Source organism: Haliotis rubra, unplaced genomic scaffold, assembly GCF_003918875.1.
Source record: "Haliotis rubra isolate DU_JTF1 unplaced genomic scaffold, ASM391887v1 Scf321, whole genome shotgun sequence".
NCBI classification, from domain to species: Eukaryota; Metazoa; Mollusca; class Gastropoda; order Lepetellida; family Haliotidae; genus Haliotis; species Haliotis rubra.
Window position 1 is genome coordinate 473,474 of NW_025766993.1, and position 25,610 is coordinate 499,083.

A 25,610-nucleotide genomic window follows, 5' to 3' on the forward strand; every position below is an offset into this window, starting at 1 on the left:
TAGCCAAAAATAAATAAACAAGTATGCTACGTTTAAAAATCCTGGTAAGTTTAAATTGACTTTGAAAATTTTGGGACTTACGTACCCTCTCAAAAAAATAGTAATAATCAAGATTGGTTATTGCACTTTTTACATTTCCCACATCCTGAAGACCGTACCGTGTATCAGTTACTATTGATTATGAATATTAGATACCATCTGTCTGCCTCTTGAGAGACTTTCCACAGCGAACGGGAATCTGCCATGTAGGCTGGGCCATCTCATCGTCATTGCAAATGTTCTTTTATTCCCTTTACGAATTTTAATCGAGAACTTTGTCAAAATACAAACAGTAATCCAGAAAGGAAGTCGCCATTTTGAAACTACTGAAAACTGCTTCTTGATTGGCTAATTCCTGCCAAATTGGTCGGTCAAAGTTCGCAAAGGTCGTTTTTTCATGACCTGAAATAAGACGTCCTCATATCTTGACAGATGCTGTTTGAAGACTTTCGATAAGACATGTCCACATCGTTGCCTAGTGGCAAGCGTAGTAACGTGTGTCAAATGTTAACATTCTGATGTTTTTGGCACATCCGTTAAATATCTCCGTCAAACGCCACACAAAAATGCATTTGCGTTTCTTTTCGTGCAGAGCACATTCTTTCGTTAGTTAGCCAAGGTTCATTTTATGAGGGCTTCTCTTACAAACCGAACCCTATCACCGAGTCTTTGTCTGACAAGGTGTTGTGTAGAAATGTATGGCGGTAACCCAAGAGGGTCAACATAGTAGACGTGTCTACAGAAAAGCACAGGACACAGGTTCGTGAACAAAAGCATACATATGGGGAGGGTCATGGAATTATTTACGTAAACTTCAATTTTTCACAACAACAGTAACATGTAATTCTCCCCATAAAGGTAAGTGGTTATAAACAATTATGTATGTAATTGGAGATTGTGGGTTTTATGTTACTCACAAATTGCCATTTCAACCAAACTTCATGAGATAACATAAGTAAAATGTGAATCTTTAAACGTAATTCTCTATTTCCATGTCAATTCTCCCAATAATGGTAGGTTGAAATAAACAATGTATATCCTTAGATGTTGTAGATTTTATGTTAAGCTCAAAGTTCCATTTCAACCAAACTTCATGAGATAACCATCAGTTAAATGTGAATCTTTAAAAGCAATTCTCTATTTCCCATATTGATAAGTACATAGTAAATGCGTTGTCTGTGTAAAGTTCACTGTTATTCTATCCTGGTCTGTGTAACTGTAGAAGTATTGTATTCACACGACTGCAGATTGCACAGTGATAAAAATATAATGACTCACTGAAATCAATACTTTTTCTAGATAACCCACGGCATCAATATGGGGACGTTTTCCGCCTACACCCTTCGTGTTGAATACATGACACGTTTGTACGGATAACAACATCTTTTACTCTTTATACGACGTATCAGAGCTAATTCTTTCTCCTTCATCAGGCTCTCCACCTTGAAGGAGCAATAATTAGCTCTAAACGTCGTATAAAGAACAAGAAGAAGTTGTTATCCATACAAAACGTGTCATGTATTCATGTTCGTCCAACTTCTAAATGCCTTTCAAGAGCTTCACCCTTCGTGTTGACATCCTGTTTATCGTCGATTACCGTTAATAGAAATGTGTCTGTACATGTTGGATGGAGTTGGTATAGACCTTTTGGACATTGTTGTACCCGTGAAGATCCAAGTGGGAACTGATCTTCAGCAGCCTTTTCTTGCCGTACTGAGTTAATCGACGAACACGATGGTTTGCTAAGTCATGCATGTCATAGTATCCCAATTGCGTAGATCGATTCTCCAAGATTTAACTCAATGGAGAATCTGTTCCTTTTATTGAGTTCGGTGTAAAACGACAAACAAATAAAACAAACAAACAAATCTTAACCATTGTAGTATAGTACGTTCACTTTTATCTTCAAATTGTATTCAATGGCATCCTATTCCCGTTCTCATAATTGTCATGGCGTTTATGCTATCTTGCTAGTGACAGTTTCCTTGATGCCCCTTTTCATGCAAAGTCGCCAGTGTTAAAAGTGTCACATTTTAAGCATGTTCTTTAGTTTTCTTTTCTTTTAGTTTTCAAGTCAGTGTTATCATTTATCCTTTATTCCCCTTGCCATCCATACCATCCATACATAATGTCACATGTCATTTTCCTCATCCTTATGAATATTTATATAAAACGTTAATGCCAGAGAATAACCGGTCTCGATTTCCCGCCGACGTTACCGTCTGTAAACATTAGTTTCAGCAACAACAGCAGAACCATCACATTGCAGCAAAACAGAAATCACACACTAGTTCTACAGTATTTATTACCAAACATAATTGAATTCTCTTGGAGACATATATACGGAAAAAAAATATATAATGATTCTATTACAATATCTGTCAGCGCATTTACAGGGGGCGAGTAGAACTGTCTGTAACGTCATCTGGGTTTCTCGAACTCAAGCCAACTCAACTATACCTTGAGATCTATCAAGGTATAATGGATTCGTATGACTGATAAATACCAGCAAAAGAACACCAATTCCATTGTAATGATATTTCAAACAAAAAGCAGATTCTAATATACTATTCTGACTATATAACGTGTCATTGATAAGTAAATAGTTATTCTAATTACAGAGAGGCAGTTCGTAACAAGCCCAAATTACAACTGAGTTAAAAGCCAATGTCACTGTTTCTATATTTCAGTACGTCTATCACTTGCAAAGATATTTTTTAAACTACACTTTCTTATTGTTCCTTACCCCTTTGGGAGGGCTGTCAACTTGGAGGTATCAAAATGTCAACCTTATTGTGAAAATTATTTTAAGTTAGGCCAGTATTATCCGTTGTAACAAATTGAATCCATATACGTCTTAGTGCTGGTTAAAATGGAGTATCTAATAGTTAAAATGCTTGTTTCTCTCTATATTCCTAGTCATTGTCTGTATTCAGTTTCTAACCGCTGCACCATACAAAACAGCCTTTCATTTCAGTTCACCGTTTACAAATCTTATATTCAAAGCAAAATCTTGACATTACTGTGTTTGAATAATGCATTGTATATTTGAAAGGATTTGGTTTCTTATATCTTACAAGAAGGATAGCAAATCGATTTCTTTCCCTGAAATAGGAAAACTAAAACCGTGGGTTTCAGTTTTCATACCATGCTAAACCCTCACCATGGAAAGTGCCTTTTAGTGTTTTCAGATAAAGATTATCTTTTCATTTGTTTTACAGGCAAGGTTTAAAAGGAAATTAGTAAATCGGATTTTCACCGAAAGAGAGATCAAACGACTTATATGTTCTTTGTGCCTGTTGTTTAGCAGACGGATGCCATAGTAATTCAATCAACAGAGAACACAATTAAGTTGTAAATACACATAGAGACGAGACACAAGCATTGTACAGAGAAACAGTAATTGGAAAATACAATAGACGCTAGTAGTGCTCTAAGTTGGAAACTTTAGTTTGTACGTAAATCTCAAAATGATGTTTATGAACAAACGTATCTGTTCGACAATGAAAAGAACTACAAAGAAAAACAACACTTATGATGACGTTGAAAATTTGCAAATACTTGTAGTCTGGTTCATTTAAAGCACTCCAACATAAGAGGATGTACATACTGACGAGAAAGTGTGGGATATATGAGTGGGATAAAAAAATCATATCTAAGTGGCTTCAATGGAAGATAGCCCATGTCACGAGATAACTGTGATGAGACATTTTAAAATGATAAAGAGTTGGGACACATGCAATTAGAACGGATGATGCTTTACTTAGGTATATACGAAGCTCTGGGGATATAAATCACATGTTAATCCCCTGTCAATGTGCCAGTTAGCCCACCCCATCTCTTCACATACGTAGACAGAAATATGAAGGAATGTAACTGTCTATGTGTTCGCACATTAATGAAGATCAGAATATGAATTTTTGTTATCATTTATGGCATTTTTATCTTCACTATGAAAGTTTCTGTTCTGGTGAAACTTATCTGCCTTTGTAGCAGCAATCTGGAATGTTTAATAATACATGGACGGAATATTCCAAGAAAAAAATATCAAAAGCCCCTGATCAATGTGTCTGTTTCGGGTTCAGGATAGTGTTACAAACATAAATGCAAACATTTCGGACAAGCATACAAGTATCAATTGTCCACAGTTATATGTCTGGCAGTCTTCTTCTCATGATCAGCTTGGCAGTCTTGTATTTTGTATAATGTTATAAATGTAAATGCAAACATCATTTTAAGGAAATAACTGTCAACATTCAAGGAAAAACATACATGTTTTTCTTCTACTGTTTATCAGTGTCTCTGTCCTGGCTTTAGAATAGTGTTACAAATATATTGCAAACATTGAGGAAAACAGGAAACAATTTCTCACGCAGAAAGTAAAAATACATACCTGTGTGCGCGCGTGTATGTGTCTTGGTTTCAAAATATTGTTACAACTTCAAATGCTAACAGTGAACAATTTCCTAACCTTAAAGTCTAGTGTAAAGAATTCATAAAAGAGTACAACTTCGACATGGTGATTCTACTCTGGGTTGGTATTTGAATAACACCCGTTAAGATCCGGGTTAGACTTTGTCTTCAGTAACCGATGCTTGCCGTAAGAGGTGACTAACGGGATCGGAGAGGTCATGCTCGCTGACTTAGTTGACATATGTCATCGTATCCCAGTTGTGTAGGACTGTTTAATTTGGTCCAGACTTGATCATTTACAGAGACTTTTGCCATATAGCTGGAATATTGCTGAGTGCGATTTTAAACAACAATATTTGCAATAATATAATGATAAGGATACATACAGTTACAACCATCACGGCATAACGTAATATGTAACATATAAAATTTAACATCAGACGGAAAGGGTACACAATGAAGGGAAATCACTTCCATGTTTTTCCCCAGGAATTGTTTGCTCATGAACAAAAACGCTGTTCATTCGTTACAGATCACAATAAACAATTATTTACAGTTCCTCCACTTCCTGTATTCTTTGGTGCTTCTTCAATGTGCAAAAGGTGTCCGGACACTTCGGATTTCAAGCTTCTAAACGTTATCAATAGTGATACTAAATTCGAATTATCTTTCTGTAATTTACACCAAAATGCTCTTATTTTATCACATTATTCCTTGCAGTAATATATACAATAGTTCAAGTTTCTATCTTCATCTTTATTCACACATCTTCTCATTGTGTGTTCACATTGATAGAATAACAAGTTTTATTTATTAAGGTAAAAATAAATAAACAAATCTTATAGAGAAATATATATCCTGTATGGTTGGTAAATATATCAAGTTGATTAATAATTGATGTGAGTACGTGGCAGTATATCAGTGATGGCAAATAACACATTGACGTCGTCATTATTACATAAGCATATAAACGCAAGTATTTGAGCAAAATAATCAAACATCTCTGAATATAATTGACTCAGGGTCAGATAAAATTTACCAAAATTACTTTTTGTATACTGTGTAAATGCACAATGATGTAGCTTGTGTTTCCATTCATTTCCACAACGATCAACAATTCCATCGATGTCTAAAAAATCATGTATTTGCCACAAGGTTGTAATCAATCCAACACTCTTCCACTGTTTCCCTCATCGCCTTTACGCGTACAACTTAAACCTCATCCTGTTGGCCGAATCGTCAGAGGCGCCACACTTCACCGTGCAGGCCAGAAATCTGTTATCATGGCTTCTTATGCCGGCTCGGATTGTCAGCACCAAACCCTGTTTATGGGTTTCTCCAAATTGGCAAACATCTAACAACAGCATCTCTTCTGGTTTTCTTCCTACATGAAACTGCCAGGGTATAACAGAGATACTGTTCAAAGCGGTGTGAAACCCAGTTCATTCACTCATTCACTTCTTCCAAAAAAGGTAAGTGGTGATTCAATAACATGAATACAAGCTCGGAAAGAAGCCATTGTGTCACGTTATTAGGTTGTAATATGTCCAGTAAAAGGCGTTGAACAACACAAAAGCCAGAGGAAAGCCATGGCGCGAGATTTTATCAATCTTTACTCCAAGGTCTTTAGATCCATCAAGCTTTAAGGAGATGATTGATTTTGACCTTGACCTTGATGCAGGGATACGACCTGTAGTGAACATCTCGTCATTGTCAAATGCATTGTTGAACACACCAGAACTAGTGCTCTGAAAATAAAAAATACCTTAGGTATACATTCTGTTTTCAATGTTTCTTATTGAACATTCCATGTCAAGAAGTTTCCACATGTACACCCAATTGGGCAGATCGATGCTCATGCTGTTGATCACTGGATTGTCTGATCCAGACTAGATATTTACAATTGAGAAATTTGCGGCATAAACTCACTTGTACACAAGTTTCGAGATATTTTGTCTCATAATCTCTACTTGTCTACGGGTTCTTGGATTCAACGGTTATTGATCAATATATTGAACATTATAATAATAATTGCCTATTGATAAATATCGTTTGTTGCATGAGATCCAAACAACACTGATTAGACATCATTAAATGATCAATGAAGCTGTACTTTTCCGTACATCCTGACCATTACACTTATTGACATGTTACGGCTATGTTTTAGGCCCAACAAAATATTTGTATGTTTAATTTGGTATTTTAGGGGTATATCATTCTTGTAATAGTGTACATCTTCATTCATAAGAGTGCATTATATATAGGCTGAGCATTTTCAAACTATGTACGTTATTTGTCATAAGTAGTTTCTTAAAGTTATACATATTCGTTTTGGAGTCACTTGGTAAATATTTACGACATAAGCTATCATATCTAGGACAAATGAAAGTAAAATGGCATTCGTCTTCTAGACCTCCGTAACAGATGACATGTTCTCAGATTTGTGTTAATTTTACAACATCGTCCTTCATAAAATTTCAACCTTAACAATCCAGCTCTAAATCTAACTATTAGTGGTAAATATTTACGTAATTTATACTCTGCAATTTCAAAAAGGTATTTTTCAGGGTTTAATAAGCTTTTTGAATTCTGTGTACAAAACATAACGTGTGCTATTGTCAAGATCGGATCTCCAAGTTTGTTTAAAAACACCTGCTAAACGCGTTTTAAATATTCTGATAAAACCTACGCGATTTCCAACAGTTTGTGACAGCCAAACAAATCCAAATCCATAAGAAAAGAGCAAATAGCAATTTTTGTTGCTCATGTCTCATAGCCAAAATTATCGAGATTAAGTAACATTTCATAAGCTTTCTTTGGTATGCGATCTTTATGCATTGTTGTTATTTTAATCCAGTAGTTAAGACAACGAACAGCTGCATTTACAAGGAAAACGGCCACATTCACCATACTCCATAGCATTAGGTGTCTGAGATCCAACATTTGGGTATAACTTACAAGCCGAAAGATGTATTTTCTCAATGCTTTTATATTTTTTTATATCCCCACATTTCTGAAGCATATAATTGGATAGATTGTATTTGACTGTCTAATATTTTGAAAAAGATATCCGGTGATAACGAACCGATTTTTCTAAGGTTACCAGTTAATTCCATTAATGCATTTTTGCCACGTAAGGAGAGATCGGATAATGCTTTGCCCAGGCTAACATTACACGTGAATAGAAAACCGAGATACTTATAGCTCTTGACTATCTTTAAGTTATTACCTTTAAAGTACCATGCATCAGTCCTTTTAAGTCTGCCTCCACTCATGAATACAACAATATTAGATTTATCAAGATTAACATTTATACGCCACTTATCTAAATACAATGCTAAAATATGTAATTGGTTATGAAGTCAAATGCTTGGTAATCATTTCTGAACATTTTCTCTGGGCCTTTATTGAATTGTTTTTTTCAGCACTATCACGCTGTGTGGCGCTGAATGAACTTCGTCTTCACGACGAAAATATACAAATGCGACAGCACTTACCCCGTTCTGTTTTGACGTGTCTTTATGCCTTGTGCTCATGCTCAGTTTGCGATGTCTCCGTGCGAGGACAGTAACAACAGCATACTCCATATAAGCAGCAAATACGAAGATAAGACAGGCAGACATCCAGACATCGATAGACTTGACGTATGGAACCCGGGGTAGTTGTGTCATGGCTCCGGAGCTCTGTGTGGTGATGGTGAGCACTGTAAGGAGCCCGACAGAGATGCGAGCAGGGATCGCTTGATGGTCAATCCAGAAGGAGATCCAAGAGAGGCTGACGATGAGGATGCTGGGGATGTAGGTCTGGGTGAGGTAGAACCCGATCTGACGTTTCAGAGTCAGCTTGGCGTAAAGGCAAGGGAAGGTTCCTTGATAGAACAACAATAATAATAAATAATAATAATGGATATTTATATAGCGCCAGTTCCACGCACTTGTGCATGCTCAAAGCGCTTAAACATTATTACCCTTGATAACCCAAGCTGCCTGTGAGGCGCTAGAAGGTTAATAGTCACATGACTTATCTCACCGAGTACCCATTTTCTGCTGGGTGGCAATTTTGAACAAACTCACTTGCCTAAGGTGAGACCACGTGTGTCACATGTGCTTCGTTGTGAAGCAGGACTGAAGTCCTACAAATTCTCAGGAGTGAAGCTGCCAAACACGGTCACCCATCCAAGGACTCTAAGCGCTCAGTGTCGCTTAACTTCAACTGAATTGTGACCTGAGCTTATGCACAGGACCATACACCACCACACTACACTCAAAGGTTATTGCCTGTTTATATATAGGATTCTCATCATAAGCAGGGCACCAGGCGTTTTGGTTTGGTTTTCCCAGACGGCAAATCTAATTAGCAGTCACAGTCGCATAGTTAGAAAAGGGAAGATAACTCTACTGTTAAATTCCGGACAATAGTGGTATTCATAAATCTATTTATTACCGAACAGAAACTAGTATTACTGAAAACATCCGGCCCCGATTTCTCGAAACAAACTTAAGTCTTTACTCAAATTTCAAACTGAGTTTGACAATTTGAAACAGCTGAATTTTTAACTCAAATGCATTTTTTGAAATAGAAACGCCCAAGCCACCTATCCACCAAACTCAGATTGTTTACTATGTTTGAGTTTGATATCGATTTCAGTTCATTCTGGTAAATGCGTTTTCTCAAATTTAAGTAAAAACTCTAACTTAATTCAAAACTCAGACTTAAGTTTGTTTCGAGAAATCGGGGCCTGGTCGCTTGGCATGTTTTAACTTGCCTGCAAGATGATAAGATCGAGTTGCGTGGTCTTACAAATGTCATGGAAAATTTCTGTACGCATACATGTAGTATCCCAGAAGAAGTATCATTGTCACTTTAGCATTTATGCATGGATATTTCCCCAGCAATATCCGTTCCCTGGTGGAATAATGTTTGCAAAATGATTGCTTTCAGAAACGCAAGAGGTTTGTGGAGTGACGTGAATGTCGTAACCAATACCACTGTGTGTTGCAAACACTCGGTTCTAACGGAGACACATAAATAACGGTTTTGCATCAACAGCGAAAGAACTCATACAATCAAAACATGTAATGTATACAGGTTGGTCACATGTCTAGCAATGCCTTCATATTGCGATATATATGTTGGAGTCACGACATCCTGGTTGGAGCAACAAAGATTTTAAACGATTTACAAGAAGACAATTCTTTATAAGAAACTTGACAACAACGGATTTAAAAATATTTATTATTATTTAGAAATAATTCGCAAAAGGATTTGGATATTCAGCAAGTGAGTGAACTGTGTGTCACACGCTGGTTGCAATATATACAGAGGCAGTACCAGGCAAACCAATAACGATATAATGCAAACGGGACATGAATAGATTCACGCAATTGCAATCACCATTGTAACTAGACAACACCGTGAGCAGTACCTGTAGCGTATGTGGCAGTGCAGTCGTGTGTGGTAACGGAGAGCAGCTCAAAGTCGGGCATGTTGGCGTTCGGGAGAACATTGAGGGACTGGCGCCCCGAGGACCACTGCATCTGTATGTCATCAGTTGTAAATGCATCTGAAACAGTTTACGTGTTCATGAATGAATGAAGAGTCACCCAAAACAGACATTACGTCCCAAGACTGAGTGGTTATGATTGATCATGAATGAGTCAGGTTTCAATGCCGCTTCGAACAGTTATCAATATAGAATTAAGACGTGTCAGCCTAATGTGGGCCCAAATTGACGCAGGTCTCACACGTTGCCATTTAGGAGATAACCATCATGTGTTGGCCAATTTCCGGGTGTTATTGAGTATTTGAAGCACGGGAATTCATTTGGAACCGACGGTGTTAGCCGGAAGTTTCAAATCAAATATTCCCGTGCTTCAAATACTCAATAACACCCGGAAATTGGCCTACACATGATATTTATCGACATTGTAAACACAAAAGTAAACCAAAAGACCCACATGGGTTTTACTGTCTGCACTCATTGACATCGAGTGAAGTGTCATCAGCTGGCCGTTTCAGCTGGTTCCCATGGTAGCATCTGGAACTGCTCATTTGTGACGTCATTCCGACTTTACGTCACAATATGATTTGAATGACGTCACCACTGCTGACGACGCAACAATACAATTGTTTGCGATATTTGTACGTGTCAATACGCAGTGAATAGTCTTGCAATTTCCGGGAATCAAATACCATTCGATCTTGTTTTTCAACCAATCAGATTAAAGAACACGATGACTTTTGGTTTACAATGGGTGAAACCGGGAGCATGACGTGATGCTGACAAACCTAGACGGGCGATCACGGATTCGAACCCATGATCACAGGATTCCGGCGTGCCCAACAGCGCAACCCTGCACAGGGAACTGTGTACATATACATCCAAAGAACCAGATTGGACTCCTAAATGTAATTCAAAACTTCATCGGATATTTTGAGTGTGCAAACATCTTTGACTATTTTGTCTCAGTTCCATCATGCGATGACAATCAGATGGAAGGAGGCAAAGCGAAGGTAATTTGTAAGGCATGGCATATATTCAAGATCCCTAACTTTATTTGTTCAGTATATGTCCAGACAACTGAGCTATATGGGAATTAATTTTGTATTAAGTAAGTTAATACTGTATTCATTTGTATATATATTAAACAAAGTGATTTAAGACTTTATGCATTATGAACTACTTTCAACCTGAATTAATGACACCATTGCGTTAAGAGTAGGATTACAAATACGATGCATAATGAATAGGGCATTTGTCTTTTTCCTTTCAAACAAAATGTTGACATTGCACTCGTGACAGCGCCACCCATCAAAATACATACATAATTCACTCGATAAGAGGAGCATACAATCTGACTGGAAATGCAAATATTTAATTCAATTAAGTTGTTCTATGGCGAGTGGGTTTTTTTGTTTTGTTTTGTTTTGTTTGTTTTTTGCATATGGTATTTAAACATAATACGCGCGTCGTTTATGGTTCATGTTTCTTCCGGTGTGTTTCGAGACGTACCTGAGCACAAAAACACACAGATCTAATCCTTTAAAATTAGATTGTGGGTTTTCATTGGGTGTCAGTATATAACATACACATGGCATATAGTGATATGCGCTATAAAAGTCTGGAAGAAGATCAGAACGATTGGATATGGCATTCTTACAACTTTCCATCCTGATTTCACAAGTTTGTTGATCCATTGGAAACTTCCTCAGGTCCATCACACAGTGAAATTCCACAGAAACCCTGGAACAGAAATATGATTATAGACATGTGAACTCTGTTAGTGTAGCTTTAATCACTTACTGAACAGAGTATATAAGTGCATTGCTGTGTGGACAAACTAATATTACACCTGTGAAGATCCGGGTTAGAATTGGTCTTGTCGTAAGAAGCGACTACGAGATCCGGTGGTCAAGCTCGCTGACTTGGTTGACACATGTCATCGTATTACAGATACCAAGATCGTTGCTCATCCTGTTGATCTCAGGATTGTCTGGTCCAAACTCGATTATTTACAGACATAATATGGCTGCAGTATTGCTGAGTGAAGCGTTAAACAACAAACGAACAAAATAACTATTAGGACCACATGACGACACACATGTGATAAATAGAATTAACATAAATATAATTTTTTATTGAAATCAGCTCGATTTATGAGCTGGCGCGTACACACAATAGCAACAGAACATGATGTACAAGTTATCCATTTGTATGTTAAGTGGGTCTACATATGATGGACGTGACGATTGCAATTTAAGAAAGATTCACGGCGAAATATGCTGTTCGAAAGAGACGACCAAAATAATGCTGAGTACTGCGATATTCAACAGACAATACAATAGAACACATGCTGTAATTTCTGGCAGCTACCCGCCAACGCTTCACTGAGATAACAGTCTGGCATCATAGTTAACTAATCTGCCAGACGTGCACATATCAGCTACATGTGTATCGGTGTGGTTGTAATGGAACAGCAGAAATAGAGACACGTACAGTCCGAGTCAAAAGTATCAACCTGTCCGGATTTCTCCACAACGATCTATATGACAAATAGCTCCACAACCATTAAGTGAACCAACCCATTTAATAGTTTTTAACGCCTGAAAAGAACGTGTTTATTATTGGACATATACAAAACGTACAGTAAGCATCACATGGTACACATTCATACCTAATTTTCAACCAAATTCAGTAATGAAAAAATTAATTAACTGAGCTTCATAGAATAAAACTCATGGATTTGATCTCTCTTTCCTTAAAATATTTATAACCATAACTTCAACTCCAACAGAGGATGCACGTCAGATTTTGTGAGCTATGATCCGATATCAGATAAAGACGGCATTCTGAATAAACGACCTAATAGTCGCAGCAATCGTGTTATGTGCTGACACAATTCAAGTTCTCAAGAAAAAAATACTCTACCACGTTTTAAATATTTGATAAAATGCGACAAAAATTAAATTAACTAAAAGTTGTTCTGGTATAGGTATCAGATAATCAAACACAGTCGTAGTTCGGGTTCGAATCTCATTCCATGTGTATTGAGATGGACATCAAAGCACATCTTATGTGATTTTAAGTTCAGGTTAAGTATGTGTTTTATTGTGTTTCAGTAAATGTCAGTATGCTACTCAAATGAAAATCGATCGAGTTTGACCAAATCATTATTATTATATACAATGCCGTCCGGTGATTCCGCGCACATCGATCGCAACACGGCAACTAACGTCTCTTATTTTTGTGGTTTACGTGACTGAACATGCTGGTATGCATCATATTTACCTAGAAATATAAGTTTTATTGACGACTATAAGATTCTAACGTTGCATTATGGTTGACCTAACCGGCGTTTTGACGACATCGCTTGCTGTCCGGTAAATCTGCGCAGCAACTGATGCGCATAACACCCGGCTGGAGATCCGAAGTATGGAAGCGTATTAGGGCAAGATTATGTTCAATAATCACTTCATCGATGTAAGGAAGAGTGTTTCATATTAAATCCAATTATGAATAATGAAGAAAAAGGTTTAAAAGTCTGAAGAAAACGAATTTTCATAAAACTGTCAATTTATCTGTCAATTACTGTTATTTACTTACCTTTAGTGATTAAAAGCCAGTCCCTTGTAGAAATGTCCCGATTTCAAGCATAAATATGGTAGCAGACGATGTTTACCGCGATACGGAAGTGCGCTATTGCAGCTGCGTGGAATTACCGGACTCGCTTGTACAGGCTTTGACAGAGTTCTACAAGTCCCTTCCCTTTCTAAAGTTAATCGTATATTAATTGTAACACTACCTAATAGTGTACCCAGAATGGATATGAAGAATATAAAAAACATAAAATGAAGCTATGTACTTTTCTGGATTGTTTTAACTGATATATGATAATGTCTCAAAAACTGTTAAAACGTAAACTTGAATATTGCGTACAAAGTACCTTTGACTATAGAATACCATCCCGTCTGGGGATAGGCGTAGTAATACATTTGGTGTGGTGATGTCATGACGCAGCTCCGTCTCTGACTGCGGAAAGAAAACGTCCGGTACCCATATCATTGACAGCTTCTTGTAGCTGAGCACGATACTGGTGTTTAATTCGTTGTACTTGAGGCGGGAGTCTAACCATTCCTGGCGGAGGTAGAAGCTGGCACCGAATTTCTGGAAGAGAACCAGTGTTATATCACCTACCACTTTTTAATATACTGAGTAAAGTATCAATGGCAAAGTGAGATCGTGAGTAAGTGGGTGAGAGTGTTTGAAAATATTGCAAATATATCGCAGCGTGCCAGCGTCAAAAGGATGCATGTCACTGACGGCACGTGACATCAATGATCAAACAAAGGATAGAAAAAAAGTGCATCTTGTATTAGAAACCTGAGATTCCGATATGGTTCAGCCCGAAACAAGTTGGTACAGCTATTTACACCACTGATTCATCTCTTCTGGGAATCGAACTCTGATGAACATTTCAACAAGGCTACACTAACGCTGACCCTTCTTCCAGTCACCACAGAGCAAAGAGCCATCACATAATACATACCAGTGTAGGCATACTACACGTTATTACCGATAAGAGCATACCCGTCAAGATCCAGGTTAGAATTGGTCTTCAGTACCCCATAATTGTCGAAGAGGCGACTAACGGGATCGGGTAGTCAGGCTCACTGACTTGGTTGACACATGTCATCGTATCCCAACAACGTAGATTGATGCTCATGCTGTTGACCTCTGGATTGTCTGGTCCAGACTCGATTATTTACATACCGCCGCCATATAGCTGGAATATTGCTGAGTGCGGCGTAAAACAACTCACTCACTGATAACCGCAAAGGTCATGATTACTGTTTTAACACTCAAACTATTTTAAGAATTACACTTTCAGACCATTTATTGTGTATCGCACATCACCATTTGTCTGCACGTTATTGCAGAAGGAGTATGAACTAAATTGACTATCAACAACACTCACCATGTCTCTGTCATTGACAGGGCCTAGAGCGTTCAGAGCAATATCTATATACACCATTGTAGCTGAACCTGGAACCAACAGAAATTGAAACCTTTGAGGCGTTATATTCTGATTATGAAATATAGATGCACGTAGGGCTGTCTCGTACGGAAAGGACCTGCATGATGAAGTTAAACCTTGATATCAATCACCATTAAAACACCAGAAACACGCTTTATCCATTTCACGTTCATGATGGATGTAGTGTAACAGTAAATTGATCAAATGAATTCAATGTCACTGAGTTTCGATAGAGCAAGGGATTAACCGTCATGACTTACTTTCTAAACCTCACCGACACCATAGGTCCCCTTAGTCTCCAGGAAGGTAATTTTGCTTTAGGCGCTAGTGGTGTATGGCCTAGTGTTAAATTATACTAACAGAAAACTGTGATACTGAACATACTGCTTTACTGTTCATTGCAGACAGACCTTTAATATTATTGAACTTGTTATATAGCTGAAATATTGCCGATGCTATGTAAAATTGTAACTCACTCACTAAAATTCATCGAAATTATGGATTGTTTAGGGTTGCGTTGTATCACTGCACTATAATCGCAATGTTTTTCATCTTCTACGTAGGACTTGATATCGACTTTTATATCTTCTTACGTTTGACTTTATCAAGTAGAACATTTTATCCCCCACGTAGGATTTTCGATTCCCTCCGTAGAACTTAAATCGCCTACATTGGACACCTTTCGCCAACATTGGACACCTTTCGCCAACATTTTGCCTTACATATACTGCTGTCAACGTGACGCGGCCTGACAGGACCATTGATGACATATATATATGCTGTACGTCAGTATCAAGTGGTTTAAGTATCGTTTACTTTGATGGCTAGACAGAGATTGGGGAAACCTTTAGCCAGTGTGGGTTCTGCATTACATGTTCCATACTCAAGCACGGTAGAACAGAAATAAAATTGTGCGTGGTTTATGAAATATTAATGATTTTTCTAAAGTGCAAAACTTGGCGTCTACGTGGCATGACCTCAAACTAGTAACAGATCGATATGATAAAAAAAATCTCCCAATGTTTCAACATTACAAAAAGAGTGTATTTCGTGTGAGGGGAACATAAGATACAAAAGTAAATGGTGTTTGATATTACTTAAAAACTATTTGTATTACAATTTTAAAAGGCAGACATCACATCGTTTGAGAGAAAACACAAACGCAATTACACACACACACACACACTCGCAGGGATTTAGGATTGCAACAGTGCAATTAAACATAGAAACAGTATAAAATCGTTCGATACATGTGATTTGTTTTCACACAGAAGCTCAAAAAGCAGTTAAGTTACTCATCCACAAAACTCGTACATATCATGTATCCAAAATGTCCATTAGTATTCATTGGCACTGACGCTCAGGGAGCATTTTCATGTTTTGTTAGAAACTCATATTATCACCGCACATGTTTAACTGACGATTGGTGAAATTGGACAAATGTCTGATCCACAGGCATACACAATCCATCCATCCTTCATCCTGACTTACTGCTAGGCCGAATGCTGGAGTCGTACGTCTTTCCTTCCAGGAGCGTGTCAATCAGCAGCTTCACGGAGGCTTCCACAGTATCATTGTTACATCTTCTGGAAACCAATAAAGTCGTGAATGAGTCTAACATATCAGTCACAGAATAGACGTTATGAATAATACTCGTGTGGCAATAACTCAATGTTGTATCACGATGGAAAGGCGTGTAAGAGAACGTGATCACAAAAGAACATTATGCATGTTTTCATCCTTAAGAAGATGAAGACGATGGAAACCCAGCATCAGTTTCATGTGCTACAGAAGTACTGCATTTCTGATGACAAGTGAGCAATGAACCTGTTATGCATGCATTATTCAGTTTCGAAACTAAAATCTTTTTTAGTAATAATGGCCTGTTAAACTGACAATTTGTTCTCGAAAAACACAAGGTAATTGTATAGACAGTGGATATTGGTGGAATGGTGATTGATGGTGGCAGTTGTAGAAATGGGTCGCTGAAACCGGTGATGGCACGCGAAGAATTCATTGTAAAACTCATTCTTCACCAAATCATCTACTGAGTTAAACTGATCACACAAAGTGTTTGCAAACGGGTCATTCTTCACCAAGTCATCTACTGAGTTTAACTGATCACACAAAGTGTTCGCGAAAAGGCTCATGATGTCATGCTCACAATTTAACACATCTATTCGTTCCAACAGAGTTGGCATGGTCGGGGGAAGTTTTAATGTTTGGGGACAAAAAGTTTCTTTTTCGGCATAACTGATAAATGTTACTGAGCGTATGGTGAAATTCGGTGATTTTAGTCCAGAAGCAGTAACATGTCCAATGTGTATATATGACAATGTTTTCTTTGTTCAATTTATTTTGCATGGGGGTGCGCGGGTCATTTTGAGACAACTGACAACAACATAAAAAAGTGGTGCACCACTGCTCCACACAGTCCTGGGACTATGAATCCGAAAAGATTCTTCACTTTTGTTTGAGAATGTGCGCGTCATTGTCCCTTTAAAAACGCAAAACGAGCTTCCAGATTGCCAAAAGCAAGCAAAACGTCCACGACATATTCTAGCTATATTTCCCGATTCCTCGTTATCATGCACAGTGAGGTCTGACGATGTGAATCAAGCACATGGACATGATAAAGGTTTAAGAATTGATTTAGAGGTACTAAATCTGTGGATGTCATCAGGCGAATACTGCTTCCTCATTGCACGAATGAGCGTGGAACCATCCGTATCACGTACCTTGATACGCAAAGAAATATCTGGATTTTTACAACATTTATGCGATAGTCCTTGGCCCCGCTGGTTGGTTGGTTTGTTGATTAACGCCGCACTCAGCAATATTCCAGCTATATGGCGGCGGTCTGTAAATAATCGAGTCTGAGCCAGACAGTCCCGTGATCAACAGCATGAGCATCGATCTACGTTGTTGGAATACGAGCGAGCCTGATCTACTGATCCCGTTAGTTAGTGCAGGGACTTATGTAGCAAAAATGCTTCCCGTGGGAAGTGCATGTTAATTTTTAGAACCACTAATAATTGTGATCAGTATTGCATATGGATTCAGAAAAACCATGGTTCCATTTTATGCTGATGATTATAAGTGTCATTCCGGGGTAACTGAACATCGGAGCCCATAATCGAGCTGCAACACCAATGTGGGAAAAACATATTTGTATAAACCTTTCACAACATAGGTATGTAGTACGTCAAAATGTACGATGTGTGTTTTACAACTACCATTATGTATCATGAATCTCAAATATATATATGCATAATAATCACTATGATCATAAGTGCTTCTGCCAAAACCGAAGGTTTGTTGCAGAGGGTATGCATTCAACCCTCTGTGTGTGTGTGCGTGCGTGCGTGCGTGCGTACGTGTGTGTGTGCGTGTGTGTGTGTGTTCGCATCTTTACTTAAATACTACTTGATGGATTTCAATGAAATTATCTGGATCTCTTGAGTATGACCCCAGGACAAATCAATGAGATGTTGAAAAAGTACACTCTTCAAAAATAGAAACGCAAAAGCAAACTATCATTGAAAAAATTGGTCTTCTTCAATTATGTAAATCAACGAAAATAAACGGTACAGCATTGAAATTATGTAGAGCAACACATTGGCATCTCGTGCACATTTAGCAAGAATGATAGTCATCATAGTCATTACTGTTGTCCACGAGGTGACGTTGACGTTACTACCTTGTATGACCACCTCTTACCTACTAGAACTGCACGACACCTCCTTGACACAGATTGAATCAGTTGTGGAATCCTTCTCCATTCCTCCTGCAGCATGTTAAACAACATTTACTGCTAACGCCTTATGGCGGATTACGACGTTGACGTACACGTTTATCTATCTGATCCCACAGGTAATCAATTGGTTTCAGATCCAGGGATCTGGAGGGCCAGGGGGAGGACATTGATGTGTTATTGTCCAGGTAGTCCACTGTAGCACGTGCTGTGTGAGGTATGACGTTGTCCTGTTGGTACGGATCCCTTTGGCGGTCGACAAGACGATGCACTTGAGGACAGAGAATCTGGTCAGTATATCTCGCGACCGTACGATTGCCTTGGACGAGCACCAATTCCGATCTGCAGGTGTATGAGATGGCTCCCCACATCATCACACCAGCCCCACCAAATCTGTCCACTTGCCTGATGCAGTTGGATGCAAAACGTTCATTGTGTGGTCTGGACACACGTTGTCTTCCGTCACGTCGCTTGAGGGATACCGCGATTCATCCTTGAACCATATGTGCCTCCAGTTTCCAAGGTTCCATGGCTGCACCGCGTTACACCACCTGACTCACGGACGTTGATGTAATCGTGTCAGAGAGGGGGCAACTTCTGGACGTCTGGCACGCATACCTACCTTTCGGAGACGGTTCCTGATTGTCTGGTCGGACATTCTCCGGGCTCCAAACCGTTCTTGTGCTGTGTCCCGGGCAGAACGATGGCAGTCACGTAGGTGGGTTACCCGGATGTAGCGATCTTGGGCTGTGTGGTGACTCACGGTCTTCCTGGTCTTGGATGGTCATTTGTCAAAATGGAATGCACAAAACGATCCCACAAACGAGTTATTGTGCTGGGATGAATGATGAAGGTCCTCGCCACGACACTCTTGGATTCGCCAGCTTGTAATCGTCCAATGGCAATATTTCGGTGGGCACAGTTGAGACGTCCCATTTTCTCATCAAGTATTTGCAAGGGTCTTGGATGAATTTGCGAGATGCATTTGGGTCTTTTATAGTCATAGGTTGCACGCGAAAAGCAATAATTGCGGCTTTTGGTTGTGTTCCATACCAGTCAAGCTCACCATGACAATCATGATCGATAAAACCATTCAAAATCGTTTATGGTTGCATTCGCTCACTCTTTCTTTTTGAAGAGTGTATGTTAAAGTAAGTACATGTACACAGAGGTACTTTGGAAATAATTGCAATGTTAAATAAATGGAGAATATGAATAATATCTCAAAAAGTTATTGATGGATTTGAATGAATCTTGGTGGTTATGTTAGGTATGACACAAGGGCTATCTGCGTACGGTTTGGTGAAAGTATATTTAAGTACACAGTAGTACTTTAAACATGTAACAGTGAAAGGAAATTGCTGTGCAAGGCGGAGGTATGTTCTCTAACGAGGGCCCTTCAAGTTTCCAAATTAAGATAAAAAAAAGATTTCATGCTTGTGTTTGCATGACAAATAATGTCGAAGCTTTTATTTCAACAGCATACATTGTTCTTGCAGGTTAATGACAGATGGATTGACAATGCAAGTTACTTAAATTTAAAATAAATATACAAGTGCACATTATATATTGCACTTGCATACCCCACTTGAAATATGTAGTTATCTGTTTACTGTGATATAATTTGTCACTGATGTATTAATACATTCAGTTTGTATAGACTGCAGATTTGACTTTATGTCATTTGTCATTTAATTACCCAGACACGAGTGTCAGTGTGTCATTTCTCACTGTACTGGTAGGCCTGATTTGACACTTGTGCACGACTATATGATAGTCACATTAGCCTTATCTGGGTACTATTATTACTACGTACATAAGTGTGTCATGGTAGTATATGTTATGAAATGGGAGAATACATTAATTGAATAAATGGTTTCCATTAATATAGGCCAATACTTACAATGTTGGTGTCCGATGAAGGAAAGACAATATTTGATTAAATTATATCATTATGTCATATTTTATATCACCAACTTGAAATTAGAAACATATCATGTGGTTAACTCTATGTCATACATCATAAGCCGCCTTTTGATATGCTACATGACTATGCTGTGATAGGTTTACGAAAACATGTTTTTCTCAAAATGGTGTCGCCAGCAATTTTGGGAACTCATATTCAATCACCCTACAATGACACTTATAGCAAACAGAAAAATGGAACCATGTTTTTCTGAATCAATACACAACAGTGATTACAATTAGTATTGTTTGGTTCCAAAAATTAACATGTAATTCCCACGGAATTAGACAAGCCCCTGCACTAAGTCGCCTCTTACGACAAACATGGGTTGCTGAAAGCGACCACATGGTATAATAATAGTAATTTTATGGTAAAGGATGGACATTGTGACACCCGCAGCTCTAAGGTCGTTTTATGAAATATGAACCCGATTGTGTTTTGTGTTCTGAATATTTTGTCTCTAGTCTTCAGTGCTAACAGACCTAAAAGGAGATTATATGTAGACTCGGATAAATAGATAGTCCTGGCAGAGAGTCCCTTTTTAACAGCAAGTAATTGTATACCTGGGAGCAATTGTGAGAGAGATGAGGGATCCGAACCCGAAGTACTCTCCAGGATTGCACAGGCGACAGCAGCGCTCATAAAACTGAGGTACATCTGGAACAACCGATGCGTACCCTGGTGACATCAGTACTCTTGTATGCATGTGAATCGTGGACCTTAACAGCTGAGATAGAAAAGAGAATACAGTCCACTGAGATGAGATGCTTTCGAAGACTCCTGGGCATCTCCTACAAAGATCATTTCACGAACGAAGAAGTTCGGAACAGAATCAGGCAAGTCGTTGGGCCCTACGAAGACCTGTTGACCTTGGTCAAGAGACGCAAGCTCAAATGGTATGGCCATGTCATGAGATCATCAGGACTTGCCAAGACATTCCTGCAGGGCACAGTGCAAGGAGGGAGAAGGAGAGGCAGACAGAGGAAGAGATGGGAGGACAACATCCCAGAATGGACGGGCTTGAGGTTGAGAGATACAATCAGGAGGTCAGAAAACCGAGAGGATTGGAGGATGCTGGTTGCCAGATCACCTGTGGCGCCCCAACGGTCCACAAGACTACGGGATAGATAGATAGAATTGCATTGCTTGTGGGTGAAAGAAAAGCAAAACTCAACATTGAAATTGTGTTCTCAGAAGTTGTTCGATCAAGAAGTTGTTCGATTTACGGCCTTGGTAAATCTTTCTGAAAGTGTTTAATGGTAGACGAATCAGTGACAAAGTGAGTGAGTGAATACTGCTTAACGCCAAATCACCAATTTGTAGCTATTTGCAGATCTGTGATAAAAATCTAGGTCCCTCTTCTGATCTGTACCACACGTTACCGATTCTTTTGTTTCAGATGAACAATTTACTAGCCTTTGCATGTGTTTATGACAGTGCCACCAGTACGGCAGCCTAGTGGTTAAAGCGCTCGCTCGTCACGCCGAAGCCCCGGTTCGATTCCAAACATGGGTACATTGTGTGAAGCCTATTTCTGGTGTCCCCCACCGTGATATTGCTTGAATATTGCTAAAAGCGGCGTAAAACCTAACTCACTCACTCACTGTAAGAGGCGACCAACAGCATCGGTTGGTCAGCCTCCCTGGTTTCGTTGATGCATGTCAACGTATCTGAATGGTAGATCAATGCTTATGATGCCAATGCTAAACAAACAGAGAAACAAACATATATGATCGAAATGATCTGTAATGATTACCTTTAGGATATATCCAGAGAAAAAGTGAAACACACGTTTTCCGTTTTCAATTAATGCCTCTTATTTCCGTTGTTCTTACGATCAATACTGTACAATATTTGGTATCAGAAATGAGACACCTAATTAGTGGGGGAAGTTACATTTTCTTGCAAAATGCACTTGTTTAAACAATCGAATATTCGATAAGTTCAGTGCGGCGTGATTGTCTCTTGTCCCGGAATATCGATTGAGGTAATTAAACCATTGTTATTGTAAATTAGTAACAGTGAAATAAATCATTACGGAATATTTTGGAAAACGAATTAATATTTTTCATATAATATGTATGACACAATCGAAAAAACACTTGTTAGGACGTCAGCACTGAAATTGTGTTAAAGGTTGCAATCAATAGTAAAAGGCTTGGCGGGTATCGAGGTCTATAAACATGAATATTTGATTGCACATTGAATATGAGAATTTTAATATGAAGGGCGGAGAAATATGGTAAACTAATGTACAGTGTAAATCAATATGACGAAAACATGTCAATAATCAAGAAAAATCCCAGAATTCAGTGTGGCATCACAAACACATACAAAGGCAAACCAACTGTTCTGTTTGAGAAGCATTCTAGAAGTTGTAAGTAATAGGAATGACAAGTCTATATGGATGATCAACTTCTTTATTCTACAATGGCGACGTTTCGGTAAAGACACTTATACCGTTTTCAAGCATCGTTTCCAGTGCTTGAAAACGGTATAAGTATCTGTACTGAAACGTCGCCATTGTACAATAAAGAAGTTGATCATCCATAAAGACATTTCGTTTCTAAGTCAATTGTTCACATAAAGACAAAAACACAAGAATATGTAGTAGAAGTGGAAAAACGGAATCACAGAGAAATGATAAATTATTATTTATCCCTGTTTCGTTAATTTAGAAATGTCCCCACAAAAAAATTAAGTGGTTAAAGCATTCGCTCGTCACGCGTGAGATCCGAGTTCCAGTCATCATGGGGCTCCCGTAGTGATATTGCTGGACTTTGCTCAAGTGGCGTAAAAATCTTCCATTCCGAGGGTCAGTAGGAATAAAAGAACTCCAGCTTGGATTCAGAGCAAATTTATGGTCTGTTAAAAGCGGAATTAATGGACTTTTTGGGTATGAGAGGTATTAATCTTACATGTTTGGGTATCTTTGTACTTCTACACAGCAGTCGTAATTCCCAATTATCTAACTGGATTTTCCGGTCTACCGATCACTTGACTGTACTGAGTCAGAGACAAAATTACTTTGTTTACCAATTTGGTGAATTGCGGGTGCTATTGGTACCTGAAGGCCAGGAAATGCTTACCATTTCAGAAAAACACCTGGTGTCATCACTGATTTTCACTGATTCATCCATATATTTTTCATAACTACTTTTCCCTTTTCCCCAAACGGTATTTGTTTCCGAGGATAGACAAGACTGTATTTTACTGCATGTGATCTGAACATGTTGTGTTCGTTGTAGATGGAGTCGATGATACGACGTCGTCCCCACAAGACATGTAACCTGGCAACGTGCTGAATACATGATTCCATATCGCCTAAAAGCATCCATATCTTAGATAATTTTTTATCATTCAAGACTGGCATAAAAATTTAAAGATTTAAGCATTTGACCTTTCAAACATGGCTCAGCCTGCTTCCACCCTTTATGATCCTCATACCAAGTTTCCGAATATAGACATTCCACATCCTCAGATTATTCCGTATTTGCAGTAGTATACTGGATCAGTTTAGACAAAAAGGTTACCGCCTTCTTAACGCATCATCTTGTCACTGAATCAGTTGAGGCATGAAGGTTACCTCCTTTTTAGCCTATCATGTTGTCACTGGATCAGTTTAGGCATGAAGGTTACCTCCTTTATAACCTATCATGTTGTCACTGGATCAGTTTAGGCATTAAGGTTACCTCCTTTATAACCTATCATGTTGTCACTGGATCAGTTTAGGCATTAAGGTTACCTCCTTTATAACCTATCATGTTGTCACTGGATCAGTTCAGGAATAGCGGTTACCTCCTTTTTAACCTATCATGTTGTCACTGGATCAGTTTAGGCATGAAGGTTACCTCGTTTTAACTCTTGTCACTGGATCAGTTTAGGCATGAAGGTTACCTCGTTTTAACCTATCATGTTGTCACTGGATCAGTTTAGGCATGAAGGTTACCTCGTTTTAACCTATCATGTTGTCACTGGATCAGTTTAGGCATGAAGGTTACCTCGTTTTAACCTATCATGTTGTCACTGGATCAGTTTAGGCATGAAGGTTACCTCCTTTTTAACCTATCATGTTGTCACTGGATCAGTTTAGGCATGAAGGTTACCTCCTTTTTAACCTATCATGTTGTCACTGGATCAGTTTAGGCATGAAGGTTACCTCGTTTTAACCTATCATGTTGTCACTGGATCAGTTTAGGCATGAAGGTTACCTCGTTTTAACCTATCATGTTGTCACTGGATCAGTTTAGGCATGAAGGTTACCTCGTTTTAACCTATCATGTTGTCACTAGATCAGTTTAGGCATGAAGGTTACCTCGTTTTAACCTATCATGTTGTCACTGGATCAGTTTAGGCATGAAGGTTACCTCGTTTTAACCTATCATGTTGTCACTGGATCAGTTTAGGCATGAAGGTTACCTCGTTTTAACGTATCATGTTGTCACGACAGTGTTTCTTTTATTACTTACATGTACATTACATATGTTGGGTTTGTCATTCGCTAATGACGCACCCACCCTCTGAAACAGTATCAGATAATACTATTTCAGACATTTCTGTAGATGACAATACAGCTTTTTTATCTCGGTTACATACACGTAGGAACACACTGACATACAATGCTGCGTTAAGTCACGACTAGTCCATAAGTTATGTGCAAACAAACATAAAAAAGCTTTTGTCAGACGCACGGGTGTCCTTAATAATCCCAGCGAAACTTGGTGTTTGCATAACAAATGGCAATCGATGGCTTTGCTTTACTTTGCTTCATAGATTTAATATACTTCCCGGTAGTCCCACTGCCATTCACTTTGTTTAGATTTGCCAGCATGACGTCCGTTATCGATTGGATAATATACATACTATTTTTTAAACAATATTCTTTCAAACTTTAACATTAACA

At 38.5% G+C, this 25,610-nt stretch overlaps 1 protein-coding gene across 1 annotated transcript in view; it reads right to left on the bottom strand.

Moving 5' to 3' along the window:
- Positions 1-4,715: 4,715 nt before the first annotated feature.
- The window catches only part of LOC124283798 (glycine receptor subunit alpha-2-like), a 46,974-nt gene continuing 26,079 nt past the window's right edge, over positions 4,716-25,610 (bottom strand). Inside the window, exons 2-8 of the mRNA XM_046719827.1 lie at positions 16,479-16,573; positions 14,928-14,995; positions 13,896-14,116; positions 11,613-11,695; positions 9,878-10,015; positions 7,950-8,320; positions 4,716-6,200 (exon numbers count right to left, since the gene is read on the bottom strand). Coding sequence (XP_046575783.1) covers positions 5,976-6,200; positions 7,950-8,320; positions 9,878-10,015; positions 11,613-11,695; positions 13,896-14,116; positions 14,928-14,995; positions 16,479-16,573 — 1,201 coding nt within the window. The 3' untranslated portion in view covers positions 4,716-5,975. The remainder of the gene's footprint in view (positions 6,201-7,949; positions 8,321-9,877; positions 10,016-11,612; positions 11,696-13,895; positions 14,117-14,927; positions 14,996-16,478; positions 16,574-25,610) is intronic.